General features: G+C 41.5%; 1 protein-coding gene across 1 annotated transcript in view; it reads right to left on the minus strand.

Annotated features, from left to right (window-relative positions):
- Positions 1-25,599, minus strand: part of LIMCH1 (LIM and calponin homology domains 1) — a 175,678-nt gene that overhangs the window by 18,599 nt on the left and 131,480 nt on the right. The window contains exons 17-24 of the mRNA XM_066548481.1: positions 22,220-22,346; positions 19,350-19,504; positions 18,761-19,160; positions 15,206-15,427; positions 5,685-5,778; positions 3,008-3,174; positions 2,243-2,348; positions 617-691 (exon numbers count right to left, since the gene is read on the minus strand). Coding sequence (XP_066404578.1) covers positions 617-691; positions 2,243-2,348; positions 3,008-3,174; positions 5,685-5,778; positions 15,206-15,427; positions 18,761-19,160; positions 19,350-19,504; positions 22,220-22,346 — 1,346 coding nt within the window. The remainder of the gene's footprint in view (positions 1-616; positions 692-2,242; positions 2,349-3,007; positions 3,175-5,684; positions 5,779-15,205; positions 15,428-18,760; positions 19,161-19,349; positions 19,505-22,219; positions 22,347-25,599) is intronic.

Below are 25,599 nucleotides of genomic sequence, written 5' to 3' on the forward strand. Positions count from 1 at the left end.
CATTATATCTGCATGTTAGTTTCCTATTTACTCCCACAACCAAATGCAAGGACTAATTGCAAGCAAATAAATCAGAAAACCAGATTATACCCATCACCAACAAAACTACTTTTTATCTGGGTTTAAAGGAGCACAATAACTAATATCAGGTTCTACTCTACCACTAGCTAATGCCATCTACTTCTGGCCACAGATGTTAGCAGTGTTCAGACACTGAGTCTTACCTACCTTGATCTACTTTTCCCTTCATGATTCAGTGCAAGGAAGGAAAAAGTACAGCAATGCTAAAAGGATGGAACTACACTACTCAAGAGCCACAGTTACGAAGAGAACCATTGCCATTTTCTATCCAAATGTCTTTGAAAATTAGACTGATTAAAAGAAATTAAGACAAAGGTATTTATAGGCAAGGGATTTCTTTTGGGTGCCTGAAACCAGAGCATCGCAACAATGTGCAACCCAACAGCTCTTTGTCAACTGTGCAGCAGGGATAGATATTTTCTACGAAAGCAAGAGGTAGAACAAGTGATGATGAGCTTTCAGCCCAGCCCCGTGTCTGAAGACACCTGTGGCTGGAGAACAGAAGGGCTGGAGCTGCTCCCAGCGCCGCGTTTACCTGACTGCGAGAAAAACTGCGAGCGCCGCCAGTGGTTGCGGACCCTAAGCGGAACCAGGGCCCCGCGGGGCAGCTCTGCAGGCGAGGGCACGGAGACAAAACAGAAACAGCGTGGTGAAAAGGTGAGGACAGACTCTCAGACCTGAGCCACCTTGGCCACGAGAGGGATTTGTCTACAGTTGCCTTGGTCCACGGCAGCTACTTTACCATGGACCTGAAGATCACACGGACTGTGGGTATTTAAATACGACTTTTGCAACACGGCACCTGAACTCACGTGAGAGCTCAAGCACACTGACGCAAGGGCAGCACCCTTTGCATGGCGCTTGCATTCATTCCTATTGCGGATACAGGTTTTAATGCATTTTGTGAGCCTTCCAGAGCTCTATATGCTGTGAACACTAGAGTGCAGCCAAGTGTTTCAGCACCAGTCAGAAAACTGACAAAGCAAGAGACCTACAACCTTTTATGTGCTATTTGGTTTGATTTGCTTAACATAAAATGATATTGGTCTCAAAGTCTGCTTGGGTAGTACTTACCCACTAGAAACATGTGAGAATTCCATTCCTTTTCAGACAATCATAGAGTGGTTTGGGTTGGAATGAATTTAAAGATCATCTAGTTTCAATTCCCCCTGTTATGGGCTGGGACAGTTTCCACTGGATCAGATTGCTCAAAGCTTCATCCAGACTAGCTTTGAAGGCTTCCAGGGATGGGGCATCTACAACTTCTCTGTGCAACTCATCATAAAGAATTTCTTCCTAATACCTAATCTAAATCTACCCTCTTTCAGGTTAAAGTTTTTATTCCTTGTCCTATCATTACATGGCTTTGCAAAAAGTCCCTCTTCAGTTTTTTCAAAGTGAATCACCTTCAGTAGTTTTAACCTTGAAAACATTAGGCTAACTATGTTAGCCTATTACCTATAGATTAACAATCTATTACCTATAGATTAACAATCTATATATTAATCTATTACCTATAGATTAACAATCTAGGAAGTTCTTATGGGGAAAAAACCTCAGTTGATTTTTCTCTTTTTCTTCCACAATACCTACACATATGCATATTTAAAATAAATATAAAATCAAACTACTAAACATTATCAGTCTTAAGCAAAACTTTGTTATGAAGACAAGGAAAAAGGTTCTGCATTGCAAGAACTTGTGTTGGGCAGTGGTCAAATTCAAGGATGTAGTCAGATATGTGTGTTTTTCATCTATGAAGAGGGGCTCCACAAGAGCAGCTGAGTGCAAAATTTATCTCCATAAAATTTTATTGTGAGATAAAGCCAATTGTTAAGTCATTATCATCTGTGAGCAGCAATATGTAATACTCATTGACATAATACAGCCTTTAGTGCTAGGCCAGGTAAATGCAAGATAGAGATCTCCCTCTGCTGTGTCAAATTTCTGCTGTTGTATTTAAGAGGAATAGCCAGAAGAATCCTTTTCATCACAGAAGCCACACTACCAATATCAGTCAATGAAAGTAGAAAATTACTGTTTTAGCTCCAAAACCAAAACAGGGTAGTTTCCAAGTCATGGATTAGGCACCTCTCCCTGAACACCACATGCCCATATTCAGCTGCTGTCTGGCTGAGTTTTCCAAATGCTTTTTGCTCACCTTGTAGACCAGAGTTATGGAGAGTAACTTGGCTGGTTTCAGGTAGTTTCTTTAAAAATGGCAGCACTAGACTCCCCTTTTCTTCCAGGGCTTTTGCTTTAGTCAGCTGTTCAGACATTTGGGAGCAGAAAACAGCATTAAAAAAGCAACAGGTTCAATCAAAGGTCAGCTTAAACCCTTTCTACTTATTTTCTGAAACAACATTATCAAAGATGAAGCCTCTATCCCCAGAATGACAACAGGGAGTTGCAGTATTGAAGTCCTGTAAGTAACTGGTAGCTGTTTCCTATTGATATTCCCACTGCCCTGCACATCAGTCCTCTAACACCATCTGACTAACCAATACCTAACTTACCTGAAAGAGCAGTTTGGTCACAGCTGCTTGCTACCTCTGCCACCACGGGCACCTGTTCAGCACTTCAAGAGGACTAAGAGGATAAGCTCCACTGTCTGCACCACCTGGATACTCTGCCCTCCCAACAGGTGGGGAAGTGGGGTTTGTAAGTTAAGTTCTCATTTCCAGTCCCATCAGTTAACAGGTTCAAACACTACAAGCAGACACTGGAGTTCCTTTTGAGGGGGAACTCTGATGACCACATGATTTGGCAGCTGAAACCATCCGTCACGGTCATGTTTTGAATAAACTTGTGAAGTGACATTTTATGGAGAAAAATACCAATTTGCACAAGAAGCATTTCTGTGTAAGATATTTTTCTTTCTTTTTTCTTTTTTTTTCCACTCCCTCTTTTTCTTGCCTGTACATACCTCCTGCGTAGGAGGGAGCTCTGCTTCCTTCTGTTGCTCTATTTCAGCTTTCCTCACATCTTTCTTGCTTGAAGCAGTTTCCTCTGAAGAGACAGGACTGGGAAGAAATTCTAGTCTCTTCACAACAGGGCTGGAACAAGCTGCAGTTGACTTGAATTGCTTTTGATCTAAACCAAATCCACACACATAAGAGATAATGTTGCAAGGTTAAGATACTTTTTCAAATAAAACATGCCTATTTCTTACAATCCAGTTTCTTACTGGATGTACTGTGAGACCATTTACTGGATGTTTTGAAAAAATAAACTTTTTTCTTCAACATGGGAAAAATTAATCCCTCAGAGAAGACAAGACTGAAAGAATGAAATTCACCTATCAAAATTTATGTGCTTACCCTTGACTTGGGCATCATGGGATACCCTTCATGGTCAACAAAAACAGAAAGTCCTTAGGAAAGAGTCACACAAACTTTTATATCAGGCACTCCTCTGGTTGAGATGAGCTGTAACCCACAATGGGCCTACTGAGCTAAGATTTCTTGACTGAAGTTATGTGATGAATCCTACCCTAAGATGTTACAGAGATAAGTAGCTGTATGACATGGTGTCACTGTCAGCACTGGAGGATATTTCAGCTTGCCTATTTTCACTAAACCTACCACTTCCACTGACAATCAGTTAACCATCAGACAACAATCAAACTGCTAACAACAATAACTGCTAAGTTATTCCTTGGACTGGAATAACTTAATTGTCATCTAATTCTTAAAGAAACCCAGCAAGTTGATGCTGGTTTCCTGGAGAAGAGCCTGGAAGCCCACAGGTGTACAGCTGTGACAGGTGAACTGCTGAGAGCTGATACCACCACTGGAAGCAGAGCAGCCACCAGCACCTCAGGCACTGAAAAAGCACCCAGACATCTCTCCAACCTCCTCAAGGAGAAACTTCAGATCCTGTCCCCTTTCCAACCACAGCAGCACTGGCAGCTTCTGAATACCTCTTTGACAGGCTGGGAGAGTAAGCTAAGAAAGAGATGCAGCTCACAACTCCACTCAGAACATGGACACAGCAGAGACAAGAGCTGCTGCTGCCAAGGCAGATAAACCCTCCTCTGGAGCTGTTCCCCCACCATTAGAGGCAGAGGGGCCACAGCATGGAAGTGTTTGGCTTGTACTGAACAGCAGAGGAGGTTGGTTACAAGAAGTTCACACAGTTTGGACCCCATCCATTCCTCCAAAGCAGACATTAATGAAAACTCCATGTTACTTTATCATTTCGATTTTTGCAATGCTATGTCAGTTTTCCTTCAGACAATATTAAAATTTGCTGTCAGTACTTAAGGTTTAGCATTTTTGACAGCTGGGGAGCTGATGGCTTTGTGATTTGTAGACAGCACCAGCTCATCACTGTTGACTTTTAGAGGAGAATTTGGTCATTTCATTACAAGATTGCACCTTCTACATTACCTGCCAGATGCAATTCAAATTTGTTAAACGATGTACTTTGGCATCTAGGAGCCAAAGTAATTAAGGCAGCTAATGAGCCCTTGCTAACAGCCCATGTGCTTCTAATCTTTGGGGAATGGTACCTCACTGATGTTTGAGGGCAAAGCTCAATTGTTTAAGTCACATTTATCCCCAACAAACAGGAGCATTATTTTTACATACCAAGTGCAGCCAAAGATGTCATTTAAACACCTACTTGACATAGTACTTTTTACTTACCCATACCAATCTACACTTTAATAGACATATTTAAAAAAAATTACCAACAAAAAAATACCATGAACTTAGTATAATAGAATACAACAAATAAAGTGCCTACTCAAAGACAATATTTTACACTTTTGAGGAAAACAGCTTAAAATTCTACCAGCAAATTCCTTTCCTCAGATTAGGAATCATGCATAAAGGCTTTAAGGCAGAAAATTAGAGGTCTGCACAATACTGCCCATTTAAAGCCCCTATGGGGACTGAAGTGCCCCTTCTTACTCTTTCTCTCCATTCCTTAATGTCTTGGGGGAAAAAAATGTGTCTAACAGAAACTATTACTGACTGGTATCTTCTGCCCTTGTTGCTTTCTGGTTACAGCATGCTGTGGCACTGGTTTTTCAGGTGCACAGATGGCCAAGTGGACAACTCAGGTGTATAACTTCAACCACAGAATGCCAGAACAGCCCAGGCTGGAAAGGACCTCAACAGACCATCTAGTCCCAGCTTTTGTGGGAAAGGGAGCCTAGAGGAGATTTCTTAGCATCCTGTTCAGCTGCACCTGAAAAAAACCTCCTGTCACAGGGGCTCTAACACATCCCTTGGGAGGCTGCTACAGTGACTGACTGTTCTGACAGCATACAATTTCATTTTGTGTCAAGACTACTGACATTTGCAGCATTTTCTAATGAGCCCTGTTGGTGCTGCTGGTGATCCTCCTAGCAGATTCCTGCCAAAAGGTGGGCTTCAACCTGGGCCCATAAGTGAGGAAGGGCAAGGGCAAGGTGAGGGCAGCAGCACATCCACCTGGGGACAGGGGTGAGGACAGCAGCACACCCACCTGGGGACAGGCAGGGCAGGCTGAGGACAGCAGCACACCCACCTGGGGACAGGGGTGAGGACAGCAGCACACCCACCTGGGGACAGGGGTGAGGACAGCAGCACACCCACCTGGGGACAGGCACCCACCTGGGGATGGGCACTCCGGGGAGGCAGGTGTCACACTGCTGGGGCTGGGCTCGGCTTGCAGGCTGTCAGCTCCATCCAGTTCCACTGGGGAGGCCTGGAGAGAGGAACACAGCATGGAGTGAATACAGTGGAAATAAAAGCATGTGCCTGTTCCTCAAGGCAGTGCTTGCTGCTCCTTTGTAGTGTGTTCGAACCACACAGTGGAACACACCATCAGCGTGGAGCTCAGCAGGGCGCTGGGGAGAATGTTTCAGAGCAATATGTGCCCATTCTGGTATTGAATGGCTGTGCTTTAATCTCCTTTTCAAATCCCTCATCATCAGCCATTAATGTGGTTGGTTTGGAATAGCTCTTACAAGCTTTTAAAACTGTAGGATATCTTGGATTGTGTTAGCTGGAGATAAGCACACATTTCACCCCTAGCTTCCCCTTCCAGAATAACACACAAATGTATGCATTAGTGAACAGATAGCACATACTAGGGTTTGGAAAGTGGCAAAGTAATGAAATACTTCCTTTATTTCACGGTTGTCTAAACAATCTGTTATCTGAAGGGAAAAGCCAGAGTTTGTATTAAAGGTAATGAGATACTTGAAACACTATTAAGAGAGGACTGAAAAAATATGGTGAGACCATATCAAGCCAATAATTCAAATGCCTTTGAAAAGCAAGCTTCCTGATCTGGACAGGGCTGTTGCAGAGTTAAAACTACACCTCAAAACAAGGGTAACACTTCAGCTGATCTATTCAGCAGCTTCCACCATATGTCTGCTTTTCCAGAAGGCAAATCAAGAAAAATCTGCAGCAGAGCTATCAGCCACTACCAATGGCTTGTGCTTCTAATGCATCCAAGATCTAGAAAATGGCACATTCAATGGAGGAAAATAAAAAATGCAGACTAATTTTTGAAATAAAAAGTAACATATTTCAGAAATAGCCTATTGCATACTCTCTTTCCTGTCCTCCTCCCACTCCTCCATCTTCTTAACAGCTGCAAAGGAGGAAATCTGATCAAGTTTCCTCTTTTCTGCAGGCAGGAATCAACCCTCACCTTATATATGGATCCTGTTTCCTACCCCTGCAGGCCCTCATGAGCCCATGGCCCCTTATCTGAACATGCCCCATGATAAACAGGCCTGGGCTCTCACAGGTCCCTAACTGGAGACATCTGCTGGCAATGCCAACAGGATATCAACACCTGTGGACACACCACAAAGCTCCAGGGAACTTTACTGCTGGCAAAGCTTGTGAATCCCTGCCTCATCTCCTCTCTGGAGGGAGACACGCTCTCAAGAGGGGCAGGAACAGGTCTAGGAAGATGCCCTGCAAGAAAAAGGTGCATCTGGTGTGGGACCATGGCCAGGGCCAGTGACCCAGGCAAGCCCAGCAGGCAGCCAGCAGTGCTGGGAACAAGGGAAGGGTCCTGCAGCTCAAGGGCTGTGCTGCCACCTCTCAGCACGACAGGCACCAGATCACAGCCACGACTCTCTCGAGGAGGCAGCGCCGGCTGGGGCTGGCTGCCTGCCATCCTCATCACTGCCACCACCTTCCAGGGCACCCTCACCTCTGCCACCCTCAGCCTCTGCCCCAGGCAAGACATGGAGACACATCTCCCACCTGCCTAAAAGCAGTTCTTGAACTGGACGAGGCAGAAAGTGAAACAGAGTCTCCAAAAAGGTAACATGGAAAGTTTCAGGACTTCCTACCATGTCCACCTGTGAATGCATCTATACCAAGAGTGAGGAAAGCACAGACCTCTCCCTCCATGTCTCACATACTCCCAGGTCACTGGAAATGAGGCACAGGCTAAAACACAGCCCCAGAGAAATGCTCCAAAGAGGTTTATCTCTTGCCACTTAGTTGCTCATTCCTGTCATATAACCCACCTCTCTATCCCCCCAGTTCTTCTGCATGCCAACCTGGTGTGTCACTGAGAGTTTTCATTGCAAAAGCCCCAGCAGAATTCTACTGCAACTAAAGAAAATTTCCTCTTCAGCCTCAGTTCTGGCTCCTGATTCAACAGTGGCCAGGGGAGAAGCTACAGGAAATCCTTGCCAACCTTGCTTAAAGCAGAAATAAGTATTTCTTTTCTGTATGAGGACAGGCTAGCCAGATAGGTTGTGCCATCTCTGGACTCAGAAGTTTTCAAGATTTGAATGATCAAGCCCTTAGCAACCTGTTCTGATCTCACATCCATTTTGAGCAGCAGGCTCAGTTAGAGACCTACAACCTGAATTACTATGTCATTCTACAACATTCTACTATGTCATACTACAACATTCTACAAAACTCTGTTAAACCTAAACAAATAGCTATTATTGAGAGCTCAGGATTTGCCCTAAACAAGGTAGTTTTCACATGGAAAAGCAAGAGGCTCCACACTCACTGGTCCAAATCATAAGCCTCCCAAAGAAATTGTTGTAGATTTCAATTATTGGTATTTAGATTGATAATATTTTTGGCAAAACAATGGAATTCACCCTTCACTCTCAAAAAGGAACTGTTCAGATTGAAAAAAAATAAAATAAATAAATACATTCATCTTTAATTTCAACTTCAGAGGCTTTAAAGCTATAAACTGTCATATTCCCAGAGCCAATACAAAAAGTGTTAAACTACAAAAAAAGCCAATTACTGATGTCAGCTGATGCTGAAGAAAGAGCACAATGTCATCTCAGAGGGGCTAAAATTCACTGTTGCTCAGGGAATGCTCAGTGATGCATGATGCACAGACACGATGCACCTGTGTCACCTCTGGGTCTGGAGTTACCTCGGGAACCCAACCATGGTGCTGGTGCTGTTGTGCAGCTGTCCCGCACAAACACAATAAATAAGCCTGCCCATAACCTATATCCAGGAGGCTGAACCAGGTACAGACATAAATGTTATTTATAGAAAAAAGAGCTACTACTTGCTGCAGGAAAACTGACTTTCCAATGGCATGCTGCAGAAGTTCTGTTCCTGCTCACGAGACTTGACTTTCTCTCCTCCCTCTGCTGAGCAATTAAATAGTGGTGACATACAGCTAAAAATATAAAACTGATTAATAACTAATTTATAAAAAAATTAAGTCAACTTCACTGGGGAACTCTCTTATTTCCACTAAATTTAATTCTATTTATAACACCAAATTAATGTAGTATTATCTAGTATTTTATCCACAGGCATATGATACACTTAAGAAAATTCTTGAGCTGATACAATTGATAAAATCTCTTTTTTACCACAGGCTATCATGCTTCACATTTCATAAATATTTGTAATCAAATGATGATGTTATCACTGAACACAAAAAATAGGTGTACAAACATTTCATTACACCTAGGAGGACTGTATTTTGACTAAAGACTCAGTAACCTAGTGAGTGACATTTCTGAGGTGCTTCAGTTCTGTGTGGAGCTCTCATGCCTTGGGATGAAGGACTGATGCAGCCTCTCAGCACCCTTCTGTCATTTATGTTTGTGTGGGCAGAGATCTCTTTCTGCAGGGCAACAGAGCCATTCCAAACACAGGCTCTGCTGAGGTGCCTGTGGGAGAAGGTCACACAACACCACCACAGGCAATGAAGCCTTCAAGAGGAGTAAGGAAAACCTCAGTGCGTGGGGGCTCTGATTATCTCTGCCCACACATCAGCCTGGTGTCGAGACTGTCCTATTAAAACTTCCATATCCTGAAGAAGGCTGTCTACTTGAATCTACTTGGATGAGTGTTTTTATTACCCCATGCATCTGGATGCCCAGGAGTTAAAGTAAGCTTCCTCATTTATGACTTAGCCTTAATTCATGATGGAAAGTTAAATACTGTGATGGCAGCTGTGGTTATGAGCACATCAGTACAGAGGACAAAGCAACACCTGTGTTCTGCTAAACAAAATATCCATTTAACAAAGACACAAGCACAAGCATATAGTGTTACCAAACACCTATTAGGCATGAAAATTAATTAGTTCAGTTTGTGAGAGACAGGATTTCAATCACATGAACTAGGGTATCAGTCCAAGTATTTCTTTGATTAAGATTATACAAGCCAGAAATGGTCATATTGGCTACTGCTGTGGCAGAACTTTACACCCTTAATAAAACCCTAAAAATACAATAACCAGAAATACCTAGCACACAAAGTATCACAACTTCTACAAGAATACAAACTCCAAAGGAAGTTACAGTAGAACTTTATTAATTCTTCTTGTAAATTAAATTGAAACATAGCTCAGTTAACACTGCTTGCACACAAAATCATGTGAAATATTGTTATTGTATTTTATATGAAAGCGTGACAAAACAAGCCTGTCTAGAACCAGTGAGAATGCAGAGATATTAGACAGAATCAGGTTAAAACTACAATTGAAATTCTGTAAAACCATTCAGGAATGAAATTGGTTGCAACATCAATAGCCACATGTAGAAATTGTCTGACAAATCACAAAACTTCTGTGATTCGAATTCTACACATATTACGACTTCAAAAGTTTCATACAAAGATTTCCTCATCAAAATTAATGTTGGCAGCTGATGTGAGTGGTAATGATGGCACAACCTTGGGCTGCCACAGCTTAGTTTCTTGCATGCTATGCCAGATATAGTACTACAGCCAAAACACTGCTTCAGCAGGTTATGTCATCTGCCAGCTACATAATGCTATATTCAGGCCAGCTATTTACAACAAAAGATTAGGGTAATCAGTAACTGACAGAGAAGTCTTGAAAATGTTGCAAGAAAGTATGAAGTATTCCTGATAGTCATTAGAGCTATTACTGTTCAATTGGGGTGTAAAATTAGCTTCTTTCACTTTTGACAGACAGTGAAAAGTACATGGCTGTCTGAAGGACAGGAGACAGGCAGGTTACGCTCATAACCAAATGCTGAGCAGAATTCCCTTCTAGCTGCTTTGATGCTTTGCTGCTTGCACTTCTCATCCTACACCTTTTTCCCTTCAGGTAGTCCAGCCCTCCATGCATCTTTTCATGTGTGTTTCAAGGCAAAGCTGTCAATCTGGAACAGACAGGCTTACTCTACGAGTGTATCTCATAATGAATCAAAGAACAAAGACTTGTCTTACCGGATATGTACAAACCAGGATTTCAGCCCTGCTCTCCTGTAGCTTGGCCAACAATCCTCAACCACAAGAAAGCTTATACTTTAATCTCAGTTCAATCAGTGAATTTTTCAACATGAAGGAGAGTGTTACTTGGATATAGAAAACAAGTGCATTTCATGCCAAACGTGCAGTGAGTAGAAATGGACAAGTTTAAGCTAGCTGCAGAAAAATTAAAAGAAAGCTGTCTCTCCCCACAACCACCACCACCACCACTTCACTCTGATCTTTTTTAGGTTGCTGCCTATATTTATTTTTTTGGTTGATCAGAGCAAAGTTATAGTTAGAGCTATAGGAAGCCAATAATTTCTATGTGCTTGCATAAAGATTGGTTAAAATAAATTGATGTTACTTACTTACTGACAAATTAATTCCCCTACACTAAAATCTGCACAAACACCATTCTAAAACAAAATATTTACTTTGCCAACTTTTGATTCAAAGAGCTAGTGGATACAACTTCTCAGCACTCATAGTGCCCACCACTATTCTTTAAAATGCGAAGAAAACACAGCCTAAATGGCTGACAGGTAGGACCAGGATGAGGAGATCATTTTCACATTATTGCTGGTATTGCCACTGATTGATCAGTCTTTGGGCTTGTGGCCCAGTTTTTCCAACTGCATTGAGAGGTATAGGTATGCTTTACCTACCACCCCTCTTAGCACCACATTGCTCCACAAACACCAGTGGGATATTTTCCTCCTGTTTGTAGGTCAAGTTTATCCTTTTTTAGACTTTAATCATAGGCAAAATTTCATTAGCTACTTTAAGCAAAGGTCTCTTGTAAAATCACTTATACACTACCTATACTCTACCTAATACTCTACCTATACTCTAGAGATGTAAGTACATTTTTGATAATATTTTTCTTTACTGTCCTGCCCACCTGCTGCAGGTTTTTGCATCTCATTTCATAGTAGATTCAGGCAGGATGTACACGTTTCCCAGTCAGTCTCTGGTTGTGAACGTTATTTGATTCACATATAGACGGGGTCCTTCTCAAAAAGACAACTGACACTGAGGTCTCACTCAGAGGAAATGATCTCTGCACTTCCCTAGCTCCCCAAAAGCCTCAATAGTGTTAGTGTTTTAAGTGGTGCAACTTAAATAAACTTCAGGCCAAAGCACTGTTGGAGTACAGTTGCATTGCATCTTCCCCTGTTGCAGACAATGCCTGAGGGCAGCCAGACAGATGCAAACTGGGACTACAGAAGGGACTTCAAAGGGAAGCCTGCCAGGCTGAGAGAAGACAGAACTAGTCCGTTTGACAAATGAACTGAAACAGCAGGGGAGCAGCCCTACAAGGGGTGGAGGAGGAGGAGGAAGGGGCATGTAAAGAACAGGAAGAGAATCAGAAGAGGAGGACAGGAGTGTCATAGGTAAGGTGTATATGAAAAGAAATATATATTTCACAAAAGAGGCTTGGAGTAAAAAATGAATGAACAAAACACAAAACCAACCCAAATCTACAAACAACTAGAAGGGGAAAAAACAAACCTCTGACTCATCATTTCTTAACAGAACTATTGCTTGTGAATCTTACTCAAAGCCTGGGAAGGACATAGCTAATAAGAACTGAATCAATAAAATATACAAATAAACACAGTGTAAGCAAGTTTAGAAATGGCTTTGAAAATATGCTTAATTTGAAGTGGTTTTCTCAAGGCAAAAGAGCTTCAGTAATTTCTTCCACTCTAAACAGCTCTTCTTCATCTCAGCTGCTTTTCTACGCCTGTTTCTGTCATTTTCTCTTCCTCTTCTGGAATGTCAGAAGGGTTAAGCATCAGAGAAAACCTACAGCCCTGTCTTCTCCTTGTGGGAGGTGACAGTGGAGGCTTTCAGAAGGCTTCCTTACTTGTAAGAATGTGTAGCTTGGAAGTTCCATCCCTGGAGCAAACATCAAACCTCTTTTCCCCTTCTGGAATGCTGACAGTGACAGCTAGATGCAGTATCCTACTGATCAAGAGGTCTTGTTTTACAGGGAGTGGAACAAGCCCAGAAGGATCTTATCTTTCCTAATCTGGATTCCCAACCTTCCAGGAGGAGTTTTATCCTTCAGAGAGCAGTTTAGCCTTTCAGGGTCTGCAGATGAGGCTGACATGGTTGTGTTAGCTGTCCAAAGTCCAAAGTAAAATAAGTACAGGGAGAAGGCTGAGTGAAGTGAGTCCAGTGCAGCTGCCCAGTTCTTGCAGATAAGGCCCCAGACCAATCACATCCATATCAAGGTGTCTATAGCAGTGCTTGTCTGTGTCCCAGGACCCACAGTGGAGAAGCCAAACATCAGTACCATGTCCCCCTCTCTGTAAACTTTTATCTAAGCCCTTTCCATCAACAAACCAAGGCTCTCCTGTATGCTTAATAGCTAAGTTACTACCCATGCCTTAGTCTGAGGCATGGAGACCTGTAAAATTAAAAAGAAGCATCTGGGTAAAGAGAAGTAAACATCCAGAATAAACACAACCTGAAATCTTATTTTAGGCTGGCAAATTCCCTTCCAGCCACAGGCAGATTTCCTTGTCTTCTCTCTTACCACATTCAGTGCATTCCACCTGTCTTCCCACAGAAGATCCTCCTCAAAGCAGTCTGCTCTCCTTCCTTGGTCCCTGACATGCTTAATACACATACCTTTGCTGAAAGCTGAAGTGCCAGGAGTAATTACAATGATTTGCACTACCCAGTCACATTGCTGATGGAATTGTGAGGCTAGTGATATAAAATTTATAGTTAGAGCATGGTCACTCTATCACTAGCACCATTTTGGTGCACACTCATTCTCTCTTGTAGGCTTCATCATTAAGTGCATTCAAGCTGACAAACCAGGAACTATTCTGTAAATGTCAAGAGTCACAAGGAATCTGAGGAGTCAAACTCTTCTGCTGCCTTTGCTGGTAATACCACAAGAGCTAAGAACTGGAAGGAAAAACCAGACACAGAAAAATTTGTATTCAGCTGGGCATATCATCCTCAAAGCTGTAGAAAGGGGAGGATGATAGGACATCAAAAGATACAACCACACTCAAGAACTAACAGTGACTTCTGCTGCTGAGTTTCCTCATAACTCTAACTAGGCCTGAAAATCCTTAAAAAGGAGACCTTAATATTTTCACTTCACTACTTTTCAGATTGTCATTGAGCTTCTAATCTCCAGCAAGCTGAGGTTCTTCTCTATTCTCCAAACATTCCCATTACCTGCTCTCCTCTATCAGATGCAATGCTTACCTGTCTTTTCCATCACAGTGAAACTGTTGTGACAGGAGCAGCCTCAGTCCTGCCCTCCCCTGCAAATCATTCACTTTTGACTCAATACCAGCTCCCTCGACAGAATCAAGTCTGTGCTCATGGCACACTTCAGTTCCCATGATTGCCGCAGGATCCATGATTTGGTTGTCCATAGCTAGAGACTGGCATTAGGCAGGGGAGTAAAACACAAACCCTTTCTCATGAATGAGCCATCATGCCCCAGGACAGATCCCCGCCTGCTCCCTGTTATCTATCTGCCCAATGCTTGGATGAAATCTGAGATGAAAGAAAAAATTATCATACTCCAACTCTCACCACATCTCCAATTCTCTTTGTTGTTACACAGGAAAGAAATTGTGAGAATTCCCTCTGCTGTCACTTGCTTGCAGCCCTTTTACATGCTCTCTTTGCAATCCTCTCCTTATTTCTTGTTTTGTTTTTACTATCTACTTTTATTACAGTTTTGTAGCATCTAGATGCCTGCTGCGATATGCTCTAGTTTTACTCCTGCCTTTTTCTCTGGGGAAGAGGGGGAGAGAAAGATGAAAAGGTAAAATTAATTTGTTTCTCTGATAAGACAGTCAAGAAGCATATTGGCCCCTCTGAGCATTTCAATAGCTTATCCCCTTTTCTAATGTTTCTGAGAGAGGAATGAAAACCAAATGTTCAGAACTGCCAGCACATCCACATCCTCTTTTCAAAACTGAAAACTGAGACTAATTATAATGGCTCACACAGTCCAATTATGTTGCTGATCTAATCAGCTTACATTAGGAGAAGCGCTGAATAAACCTGCACAACGGCTGGGACACTGAATCAATTTCTCCCTGGCCCAGCACATTTAAAGCATGCTTATCAGCTGCATGGCATCTGGAAAATAAAGCCCAAAACAACAACAAAAATGAAAAAGACAAAAGAAAAAAACCTCCAAAATCCCTCCCCCCAGTGGCTGCAAAAAGTTTTTTTAATTTTACCCTCCTATTTCTCTACCCACATAAAAAAGGAAGAAGCCTTTAATTTACAAAGGACTTGGGGTTTTGTTTATAGTTTTTTCCTGGTCTGGGCACACCCTTCTGCAATAAGGCAAACAGAGGCACTTGGGTATCATTAGTTAGTGATTAAATACATCATGAGACAGAAAATTGGCACAGAAAGTAAGGCTGGTTTGTTCGTGTTGGTCTTACTGTTGGCTCTTTGTGCACACTCTGAGTGGCAGGCCTCTGTAAACTGAGCTCAACACTTGGGGGGTCCTTCTTCAACTCTTCCGGGGGCTTGTCCCCTCTGGCTACACCATCAAATTTCACAGATCTGGTTGGTGAAGGAGTAAATATTACTGTTGTACATTCTTTATCCTTTTCTTCCGTGCCGTTGACATTTTCTCCGTTCATGCTGACTTTTCCATCTACCTGCAAAATACAGTTAAATAAATATGCTGAGACAAGTAGCATTCCAAGGAATTTAGGAAATTAGGAGTTCAACATGATACTACAATCATTAACACAGTCTGTGTTATCAGTGAGGGATGAAGCCAAGCACATATTTCATTCAACAGGCCAAAACAGAAGAAAACCCTGTGACCCTAGAGAGTTCATAAACAAAACACAGGCACAAGGAAATAATTTTTCTGGATTTCCTGGTTTCCCACATTCCGTTCTCCCTGTAACATACAGACACCCTTTGTGGGCATCACAAAGGATGTCTAAAAAAAAATCAATATTTATGTTAAATTTAGACCAAATCTGCTGGGTTTTACATTGCCTTATGCAAGAGCTAAGCAGGTTCTCCAGGACTAATTATGCTGATGAACTGCTTATGTACCTCAATGACCTCACCACCAGTATTAGCAGTCTGTACTTTTTTGAAGCACTGTCATGTGAACTTTGAAGGGACAGGAGCAGCAGAGTTCATCTACTTGTTTCTTTATTATTCCTAACAGGGAATCAAGGCACCAGCAAATAAAACTGGCCATTCCCCCTCTCCATAAGGCAATCAAATACATAGGTGCTTTCCCAAAAAATTACTTAAGGCAACCTCCTTGAAAAGGAGAGTGTGGAAACAGTTTAACTACCTTTTTCTCAGGGCCAAGCTAGCTCCTTGGTGGCCATATATTCTTATTAAGGAACCTTTAAGCAAAGAAGAAAGTACAAAATATGATTTGGCTTCTTCCTCTGAATTGATACAACTTCTTGGCACTTTTACACTGGGATTTCTGAATGGAGATGGCATGTAAAGACTCCCTTAAATTTGAAGGGCTCTTTGTAGAAGCATACAAGAGAAGTCTTGCTACAGAGAACTCACTGCCCTTCACCTTAAGAGGCCCCGGGTAGAGAGAGACCAGGAGAGGACCATGTCTCAGTACCACCACATTGCTCCTGCCAGGCCACAGCACAGATGTTTACAGGCTTGTCAGCAGGCATGAGGAGTAAGGAGGGCTTTGCTACTCTGTGCACAGAGATCCTTCCTTACTTACTGAGTGAACAGCTTGGATACCTCAAGAGTGGCACTCCAACTTAGAATACATCATCAGTAGCAGGCTGAGGGCAAACTCCTTCCACTGATTTCTTGTACACGTGCATCCAGAGGCTTGTTCTTTATGAGCATGATCAACTAAGAGGCCATCTCTGAGGTGCTAGGCATCCTTAGCTCTGCCAGATGTGCAGGAAGGTGGAGGCAGTTAGCCCTTGCACAATCAGCTCCACCACCTGTTTCACTTCTTCTGAGTGTTTTTCAGATGAAAATGTTCCCTCCCTTTCTACACTGACATCATCCACTTAACACAGTACCACTCTTTGGGTTTATTTCCAAACACAAGTGTGAGCAGGATCTGAGCCCCGAGTCTTCTGGGTCTGTGTGCTGGATTATCTACTAGAGAGGCAGGTTATGAAAGATCTCAAAAATAAAAAGTCCAGGAAAACACTGGCAGGCTGCACCATCCATTTCAGTCTCTGTTTAGACTAAGACATTTCTCTATTTATGTTAAGGAGGAAAACCAAACGTTCGGATGAACAGAACAGATGCCCTGGCTGAAGAGTTAAACAAACATACTCCTTTCCTTCTGATCTGGAGGAAGTCAACACATTGTCACCAGAACCAAGAATCACTGACTGGCTGGTGTTTCAAGGGAAAATAATGCTACAACTACATGTGCTAGGGAATAATTCCTACTGAGACAAATCACATTTTTTCACATCATGTGAACGAGATTCAAACAGATTTTTTGTGGTGGCTCATGAGGCGTAGGAGCCTTCATGAGTTAGTTTCTTCTCACATATGTGAATTATATATGCAATAACATTATGGTGATACACACACATATCTTGGTCCCCTGATGAAAAAAGTGGCAAGGATCAGAAAAAAACCAAAGATCCATGATTTACTGATATCTAAAAAGTAAACTCGGGGCATACCAACCAGGGTATAGGAGAAACAGGAATTTTATCAGCTTCTTATTTCAACTAGGAAACATGGTGGGGCGTGGTTTCCACAAGAGCTGGGACAGACTTCAATAAATTATACATCACAGCATACTTTTTTCACTAGCTACAAAGAGCTGACTTATTTTTTAGAAAGTAAACAGCCTGAAGATACATGGTAGCATGCTACTGGGATATCAACAGGGCTTCAGGGACCTTTGAATGCCACTTGCAAAGTATGAGCAATGGCAGACAGAAGGGAACCCAAATTCTATGAGCAATGGCAGACAGAAGGGAACCCAAACTCTATAGACTGGGGGCACCCATGCCAATAGGCTTCACACTGTTCACAACATGACTACTACGAGATTTGGGCAAGCTCCAGTTTTGGTACAGGCTGTGAACAGCAGATGTTTCCAAGCTTGACTTATTCTGGTCTGTCCTTTTTAATATATCCCAGTTCTTTGCTTTTTCCTTCATTGGTTCAGTATCTTACTCTCATTCTCCACAACCACCCAGTCAAAAGATATACTCCTCAGATTTCATATTCTGGCTTCAGAATATTGTTTCCTATTCTTCTCCCACAAATCATAGGTGACTGATTCCCAACAGCCCTGCTTTCATCCAAGTTCTCTTACTTCTTTTACTCCCATAGTCTTTGCATGGTTCTTGAGATCCAATGGAGCCACTCTCCCTCTCTCACCATCAATCTCTAGTTACTCTGCTACCCCAGAACCAAACTGCTTCACTGAACCTCCATGCACAACCTAGATCCTCTCTTTATGCCTGTGAAGCTGATTTCCCCATTCATCCTTGGTGAGAGCATGTTTAAGACAGAGCATATCTTTGGGCAAGCTGGCTCTTGGCTCTGAAGGAGTAGGCACACACTTGTTTGGGTATGCCAAAAATCAGACCCCTGACACAAAAGTCAGTTCAGGTCTTGCTTCAAAAATCAGGGCCTGCACACTCTCTGCACCTTCCATTTTGTTCAAAACCAAAAAACATGACCATATACTCTTTTCTAAAAACTTTCTGAGGAAACACCTTGCTTTTGTCTTAAATTCCCCCTTTCCCCAAACAAATTTAGCCTGAGTTAAAATGACCAGTGCAAATATTTCAGTCTGAAGAGGTCAAGATTCTAAGAAGACTGGTAAACATGAAGAAACCACTAAACCAGAAGCAGCACAGAGCATGAAGCTGAATTTTATAATATCAGAATGGTGCCACCATTTTCTACATAATTGCATTAAATATTTATATGTTCGGATGACTCAATCAAGACCTCTTTGCCTCCTGGTTGACTTTGGGGCACGTGATGCATCCTACCTTAAAGTTCTTTAAAACTTCCTGTGTATTTTTGGGTTGTGAATAAGGCTTGGGTGTCAGCATAGGCACAGCCTTGGAGACACTTTTGCTGGGAGATGTGCGTCCTGTTGAACTGCTGGGCTCTAGTTCAGTGGTGGGAACAATGGTTGCTTCAATTGTGGCAGTGAATTTTGGAGCAGGAAGTGACTGTTGCCTTAAATATCTCAGAGGATTTGGGTCTTTCAGTGGGGAATTTGGTTCCACTGAATGGCTTCTTTCTAGAATTTTTGGCATCTGCAAACGCTCGAGGACAGCTTCACTGATAGTGAATCTTTCAGTGTACTGCTGGAGGATGCTCTCAGCCTCCTCCTGTGTCTTCGCATTCTTGTATGCCTCATGAAGCTCCCGCTCCCTTCTCTCTCTGCAAGGAAGACAACACAAGAGAAACCATCGCATTAACATTGGAAATCACAGCCATTTCCTCTGCTCCATCAACATCCTCCCCTCTCCCTCACTCAGGCCGGCAGGCATGGCTGCCCACAGTTACCTATCACCTGTGAAGCACACAGCATTTTCAGACATGCCATTACACTCCAGTAAAACAACATACTTCTCCTCCACGATTTCTCGGTAGGTTTTGATGCTTTTTCTGCGCTCATTCGTTCCCTCTCCAGCCAATAACCTCTCCATTTTCTTTCTCTCAGCTTCCTTTTTAATCAAATCCTGTGAAGCACTCCTTCGACGACTCTTCCACCGAGCCAGATCCTGTGAGATAAGGAAAGCACCTGACTGCAGAGTTGCAAATAGCTAAAAAGTGGCCACAAGTAACAATGAACCCAGCCAGCCAGTAGCAATACTTGTTCTTGCCTGTGGAATAGGCTCCCATCACCTGCAGGCAGCATTGTTTATTTCAATGACAAAAGGAGATCATAAATGAAAATGTTGCCTGAATTTTCTGCTGATAGCAGGATACAGTAAAGATTTCATTGCTTCACTGCTTACCTTGCTTTTGGCAAGAAATTTGGCCTAAAAAGGACCAGTCAGGACACTTATTTTCACTTGGCCAACACTAGGGACAAAATCCAATTCTCTGGGAAAATTAAGTAAAAAAAATTATGTTTGGTGAAGAATTTTAATAATCAGACATATGGGAAGCAAGAGTTCATTAAAGGAATAGATGTTGTTTCACCATGAGCTACAGCTGCACTGTCTGCCTTGGCGAGCTTATAGTTCCAACTTTGCCCATGCTTAAGCTACATGCAAATATGGTTGACCCATGATGTTGGGTTTTTTGGTAGAAAAATCCAGTGCAGCATCCAAATTTAAATTCTTCATCATGGCCACCCCTGCATTACTCTGGATCCAGATGTGAGCAAGAGAGATTAGGGATTGATGTGGCTCATACCTGGCTGGTGTGAGAGATGACAGAGTAAAAAGCCTGTGGTTTGTATCCAGCTACATAGAGACGTCCTTGTTGAAGTAACAATTGCAGGCTTTTTGGGATCTGCCTGCCTGAAATTGTGCAGAAGATTGACTGAATCTGGTTCTCTGCCTTTTCTGCAAAACTAGCCTGACACTAAACCAGAGAGTCACAGGAGGTACCTCTTATGGGCCCCTGAGATGTCCTGCATCCTTTATGAATTCACAAATCCTGGAGGATACAGAAGTAAGATCTTTCTCACAGTACAAGTATAACAGTAAAGAAGTTTTCTAAACTGTAGAATTTCTTTGCAGCCAACTAGCAAAGGAACAAAATTTTACATGTAAAAAGTAACCATTGCAGAAGTTCTGCAAAGAAAAATAACTTCCCATTAAACTGGAAGGGAACATTTGTCATTAAATTTTCCACATCAGGAGATTGGCATACAGATTATATTTCAAGGCTATTTCATTAATTTCATGGTTTCCCAAATATTTTAATTGCATTTTTATTGGTAAACAGCAGAAGGTACTGCAACCATAATTTATTTTATGGAAATCAGGAAAAAACATTATCACTTTTAATTTAGCTTAAAACCACAATTTATTGATGTTACACTAAAGGGAATATTCATTAAAGTACTTCTTCACATGACTTGCATATATCAGTCCATAATCCCCTTCATGAAACATAGGCCTATCATTTTCTTCAGTTACTAATTATTCTCATTGAAGTACCAAAGCATTTTCCTATTAGCTACTTCCACTGTTGTCTATTGTTTGGAAATTAGTTTTTCATTAGCAAATTTTCTAACATAAGCCCTCCTTCTCTTTTCATAATTAAAAAACAGACATGTTTATCATTTCCAGTTCTGATGCTTTAGAATAACAATAATTTAAAACCCCCTTAAAATTGTTAAATGTTGGCAAATTCATAGCATAGGCATCTAAAATATCAGAGCATGACACATGTCTCTATAAAGCCCTCAGAATGCCGAGGATGTTCTAATAAAGGGATTTTCAGTGCCTCTTCAGAACTTTCAGTTCATGTTAGAAGGTGCTAAGGGCCTGGAAAATGTAAGAACTTTAGCTCAGAGCATTTTCAATTCTACAGCAGAGTTCTCAAACTTCTTGAATGCCTTTGGATTTATTCTTATCTCTGCTGGGAAATTACAGCTTCCCATACATAAAGACCTTTCAGCTGAAGTCTTTCATTGTTCTACTACAAAAAGTCACTTCTTAGCTGTATATACAACTTGTTTTTAACTTTTCTTTAAATTTTCTACCAAAGACCTCTCTGAGGTGTTTCACAGAAGCTTTCCTTTTAATGAGAAACTACCATACTTGAACAGATATGTTTTATTGTGTTTTGAGTGTTTTTTTCTTAATTAAAAAATATCCCAAATTCCTTGTTTAAAATCAGTCATTAGGAATGAACAGAATTGAAACTAAAACTCTTTATACTAACTTACCTGCAGATAATTTTTTTCTGTTCTTGCTAATTTGCTGCAGACATTGCCAAATGCTTGGACAGCTTAACAAAACACATCAAGGAAAGAGGGTTTGGAAAGGCCTTAAAAACCAAGCAAGGTGTACCTAACATGAAGTGGTATTTGTTTGCTTGGACAAGATGGAAAACATTAACATTTTCTGTATCTATGCAAATTTATTAAAGAAAAGGCTGACCTATTTATTCCCTGTCCTACTTAGTCTTGTATTTGTCACTTTGGCCATTGACTAATTAGAAAAGTTAGAGAAGTCAGGAGTTAGAAGTTGTTCTTCCATTTTTTTACCTAATCACAGTTTCTTTACATTTTCTTTAAAAAGCAAAATACCTGGTGAACAGGCAGAGGGACTAGAAGATCTTGTATTCTTTGATTTACAACAAATTATGAACTTCTATGGTTTTAGCAACAATCCACTGAGAAAAAAAAAACAAAAACCTTCTCTTTATTATTTTAAGCACTTGAAAGCAAGTGCAGATTTAGCAGGTTGTCCTTTTTTTGCCTAGCTGGCTGGCCTCAGTGCCTGCCAGCATTGCAGACAATGTTGTGTACTCACATCTTGCCATCTGGTCTCATCCTCTTTCAGCTGGTTGTGTATATTCTGCAGCTTCTCATGGCGAGCTTTGCTATGAGGCTGAGCCACAGCTTCTTCTTCACATCTCATGTCAAACATACTCATACTCCTAAACAAGGGAAAGATAACAACAGGCCCAGTCTTATTTAGAGGCTTATATTCCTTCAGCTTGTAAGAGCTGAAGCCACATGAGGGTGCTACAGCAGAATCAGTCACCTGCTCTGTTACAAAGCTCCCAAAAGCAGCAGTCCCCAAGTCAGGCTTGTTAGCATCCCTATGGCTCCCACACAGTACTTCAGGCATTACACTCCTCAACTTCCCATTTTGTTAGTCAACCACAACTTTATACCTCACTAAGAAGCACTACTAACTTTACACTTCCATCAATAGCTCTTAATAAAAATCATTCTATCATTCAGAACATTTTACTTTCTGAAGATTTGTGCCCAATGGGTTTCCAAGATCACTTTGATTAACAGCACAGAAACAATTTTCCATTTCAGGGTAAAAGAAGGCTTGAGAAGTGCATCAGGGACAGCATGGCCAGCTAAATGCTATTGCTACAAACTCAGAGAAGTACAGTCAGTTCAAACTGCATGGTACTTTTTCCCTTCCCCTTTCCTCCCCTCTCGCCCTTGAAGAAATCCAATGCTACCAGCACCAACTTATTAATACAGCTAACCTAACAAGGAAAAGATGACGTCCAGGACAAAAAAAAGTTTTTTTTTTATTTATGTCTCTGACCTTTGGGGAGTTAAAGGAAAAAAAAGGTTGTGGTTTGACGTTATGCATCTCTTTATATTATATAAAGATTTCACACAAAGATAACATGCTCACCACTCCACCTCTACTACCTATTATTAGTAAAACATGACCTCAGTTGTGCCATTCAAAGCAAAAAAAAACTTAAAAGAAAGCCATGCAGTTCCACATGGAGTGATTTCACAGCAGTCCTCAAATGATCACCTGCAGCTTTACGTGAGCCAATGAGCCAACTAGCAGGAGAAGCACCCAATGAAGAAAAAATTGTGGGCAGCTCTGTCCACAGTATTCAAAGTGAATACTCACGGAAAGCTGTGCATATATTTATGAGCCAGCATTTGTATTCAGGCAAGCAAAGACGGGAATGCCACTCTCAAGAAAACATTTGAAAGGTCTGGACAGTGTATGGAAAAGGACGTGCACAGATCCCATCCTGCTAAGTAGGTATTTACTCAGAAATGAAGGACAGAATAAACATCCTATTGCCTTTAAGTATGAACAGTGAAGTTAACATATTACTGTGCTTCACCCCTTAAAGAGAGTGTGAGGGTTACACTAATTTGGGTTTTTCTGTGGGTAGTTTAACAGTTGCATTGCTCAGGATTGGATTGGAACACTCCTAAATAACAAAACCTAAAGAGATGGCAAGTGTTGTTGTTTTTTAAAACTTAAACATCAGCCATATTTGGCAGACTGGTGAGGTAGGTTGGGAGATGCATAACTTGCAATAAAGTCACTCTCATAGGGCTTATTCCAGTAAAAGAGCTTTTGAAACTCACACTAAAAAAGACTTTAGTGCTCAGTATTTGATATCTTGGGCCTACTGGGTCAAACTGATTGTGTAGCTCTTCCCTTGTACTCTTTCCTCACTTTAAATTATTTTTCATTCCCATGCAGTAGGAGAAAAGGTAAGACCTGAAATGGTGATTACTGGTCCTAGTAGTGCATGAGTACACACACTCTGCCATTTGGGATGGAAGACTCTTGTCTTTCTAGAAGGAATACCTGGATTTCCTAATGTAAGTCTAATGTCCGTTCCCTGAATTCATACAGGTCTCACAGGGTGCACAAAGACAGCAACAGGTTTTATAACTATTAACAATGCAGTAAAAAAGGTTCTTTGGAAAAGACTTTAGCCTTGGCCAGGAGCCAAACTATACACTGCAGCCCCAGACACACCTCCTACTTCAGCAGTCACCTCCTGCTGCTGGGCCTTCATTGTCAGGGATGGGCAACTGGGTGGGTTCAAACTTCAGCTCCACAGCAACATGTTATTCCACAACAGTATCTTCCCAAGACAGCAGTCTGAAGGAGTCCCACCCCAAAGCACTGTGCTCCACTCGGACCAACATGTAGTAATCACTAAGGAGAAAAACTTCCTTTCCCGAGTACATGGACAAGGCCAACTGAAAGGTCTACATCAACTTCTCTGACAAGTTCATCCTTAGAGAAGAATCAAAGAGGCCAAAACTCTGAGCTTCTAGCCAAAGACACTTTTCACTATGAGTCCCACATAATTCCATCCTACTTCTGTCTTGTACAATCTACAAATAGCTCCAGACAATCGCTAACATTTCCATGAACAGAACTAGATTTACTGCTCCCTCCAACCACATGTTGGGCCAGCAGGCACACAGCACACAAGTAGACAGGGACTATGTAATTGGACCAAATTCAAGTTCATTAACTTTCTGCCATTAGCACAGGTCCAGAGATTGTATACAAACTCTGTCCTGAAGCAAGAGGCCTTTCTGCTGACCAGTGTACCAGACCTGCTGTTCTAACAATGATCTGGGGAAAAGCACTGTGCAGACCAACAGTGTATTTGGGATGTTGGGATTTTCAAGCTATACTGCTTTATTATCACAAATTACGGTTGTTGCTGTCAGCGATACCGTGCAACAATTTCTTTTTTTTTAACAGGTCTAAATAAATTTTGAATTTAAAAAAAAATCTGAAGGACTTCAATGTTTAGATTAATTAATTTTAAAGTGAGAGATAAGGTAAAAAACCTTATGAGAATATATTAACAATCCTTATGTAAGGCATTTATTATGTGGCTGTATTACCATTTTACAGTCATACTAAGACTGAAGAAACTCCAACAAAACATAAAAAGGGACAGACTGGCTCAAAATCAGACTAGTAAAGAAATACTCAAAAATCTCAGCTCACTATGAGCCTAAACTCACATTGGACTATCAGGGTACCACTAGAATTCTCCCTCTTCAGGAGATGGGAATGGGCCTGGTCAGCAGCAACACACTAAGTATTGCCTTTTCTGGACCCTGAGACAGACCAGGGCTGATGACAATATCTAGTTTTTCTCTAACTAGCAAAGGGAACTTTGCCAGTCTAATAAAAGAGTCCTTAGTGTTGCTGCTGGAATAAAGAGCATCTAGTCTAAGACTGAATTCAAGTTACAGTTTTCAATGGGGACTTGACAAACATTTAAAAAGTATTTAAAATGTCAGTTCAATTTATTTTTCCTACTTGAGAGAAAAATTTTATTAGAATCTTCATAAATACTTTGTCTTCAGTAGGGAAAACACAGTCTTACTTTTTATAAAAACTTAAAAGGGAGTATAGGAAAATAGTTG

This window comes from Molothrus aeneus, chromosome 4 (genome assembly GCF_037042795.1).
Source record: "Molothrus aeneus isolate 106 chromosome 4, BPBGC_Maene_1.0, whole genome shotgun sequence".
Classification (NCBI taxonomy): domain Eukaryota; kingdom Metazoa; phylum Chordata; class Aves; order Passeriformes; family Icteridae; genus Molothrus; species Molothrus aeneus.